At 48.1% G+C, this 993-nt stretch overlaps 1 protein-coding gene across 1 annotated transcript in view; it reads left to right on the forward strand.

Annotated features, from left to right (window-relative positions):
• TET3 (tet methylcytosine dioxygenase 3) overlaps positions 1-70 on the forward strand; it is an 18,724-nt gene extending 18,654 nt beyond the window's left edge. The window contains exon 12 of the mRNA XM_035898910.1: positions 41-70. Within this exon, the coding sequence (XP_035754803.1) occupies positions 41-70 (30 nt within the window). The remainder of the gene's footprint in view (positions 1-40) is intronic.
• Positions 71-993: the final 923 nt, after the last annotated feature.

Here is a 993-nt window from a genome sequence, read left to right on the forward strand (position 1 = left end):
CAACTCCGCCATCACTGTGTCCTCCTACGCCTACACCAAGGTGACGGGCCCCTACAGCCGCTGGATCTGAGACGGACGCAACCGCCGCGGCCCCATCTTACCTCAACCCTCGGCAGCGCCGGAGCCCGGCGTTGCTTCGTGGTGCTTTCTCCTCGGGCGTGGGGGAGAAGAAAAAAAAAAAAAACAAACAAAAAAACACAAACCAGACAAAACCGAAGCAAAACTCAACAACAACAAAAACCAACCCACACAAAGTGAACCCAGCACGCACGCTCGGAAACAGCGGAGCCGGCGCGGGCGCACGCCGTCGGAGAGCGGCGCTTGGCGAGGAGTTGGCAAAGAAAGCAAAACTTGATTTTAAAAAAAAAAAAGGAAAAAAAAAAAAAAAAACAAACAAAAAAACACAAACCAGACAAAACCGAAGCAAAACTCAACAACAACAAAAACCAACCCACACAAAGTGAACCCAGCACGCACGCTCGGAAACAGCGGAGCCGGCGCGGGCGCACGCCGTCGGAGAGCGGCGCTTGGCGAGGAGTTGGCAAAGAAAGCAAAACTTGATTTTAAAAAAAAAAAAGGAAAAAAAAAAAAAAAGAGGAACGATGCTGTTTGATGCTTTTCGGTAATCTCATATTTATATCTCCGCGTTTTTTTAACCTAGCCTCGTGCGCCGCGCGAACGGAGGGAGAAGTTTATAGCGTCCTTTCGCAAAGGAGAGGTTTTTAATTCCACTTAAAAGTACCTATTTATTGGATTTTATTTTATTTTATTTTTTACTCGGACGACAACGACGAAGCCGATCTTCGAAAAAGAAGCCAACATTGAAAAAAAAACCAAAACCAAACCCACCCTAAACACAAATAAAAAAGAACCTGAACACCAAACCAGCGTAAAGGCAAGAGGTGACTCCCTCCAGCTCCAGCGCGTGGGGGCTGGCGGGATCGTGGGCTTCCCCGTCAGCTGGACACGCTGAACATCCGATGATTTGAACAC

Source organism: Egretta garzetta, unplaced genomic scaffold (assembly GCF_000687185.1).
Source record: "Egretta garzetta isolate BGI_Z169 unplaced genomic scaffold, ASM68718v1 scaffold238, whole genome shotgun sequence".
Lineage (NCBI taxonomy): Eukaryota > Metazoa > Chordata > Aves > Pelecaniformes > Ardeidae > Egretta > Egretta garzetta.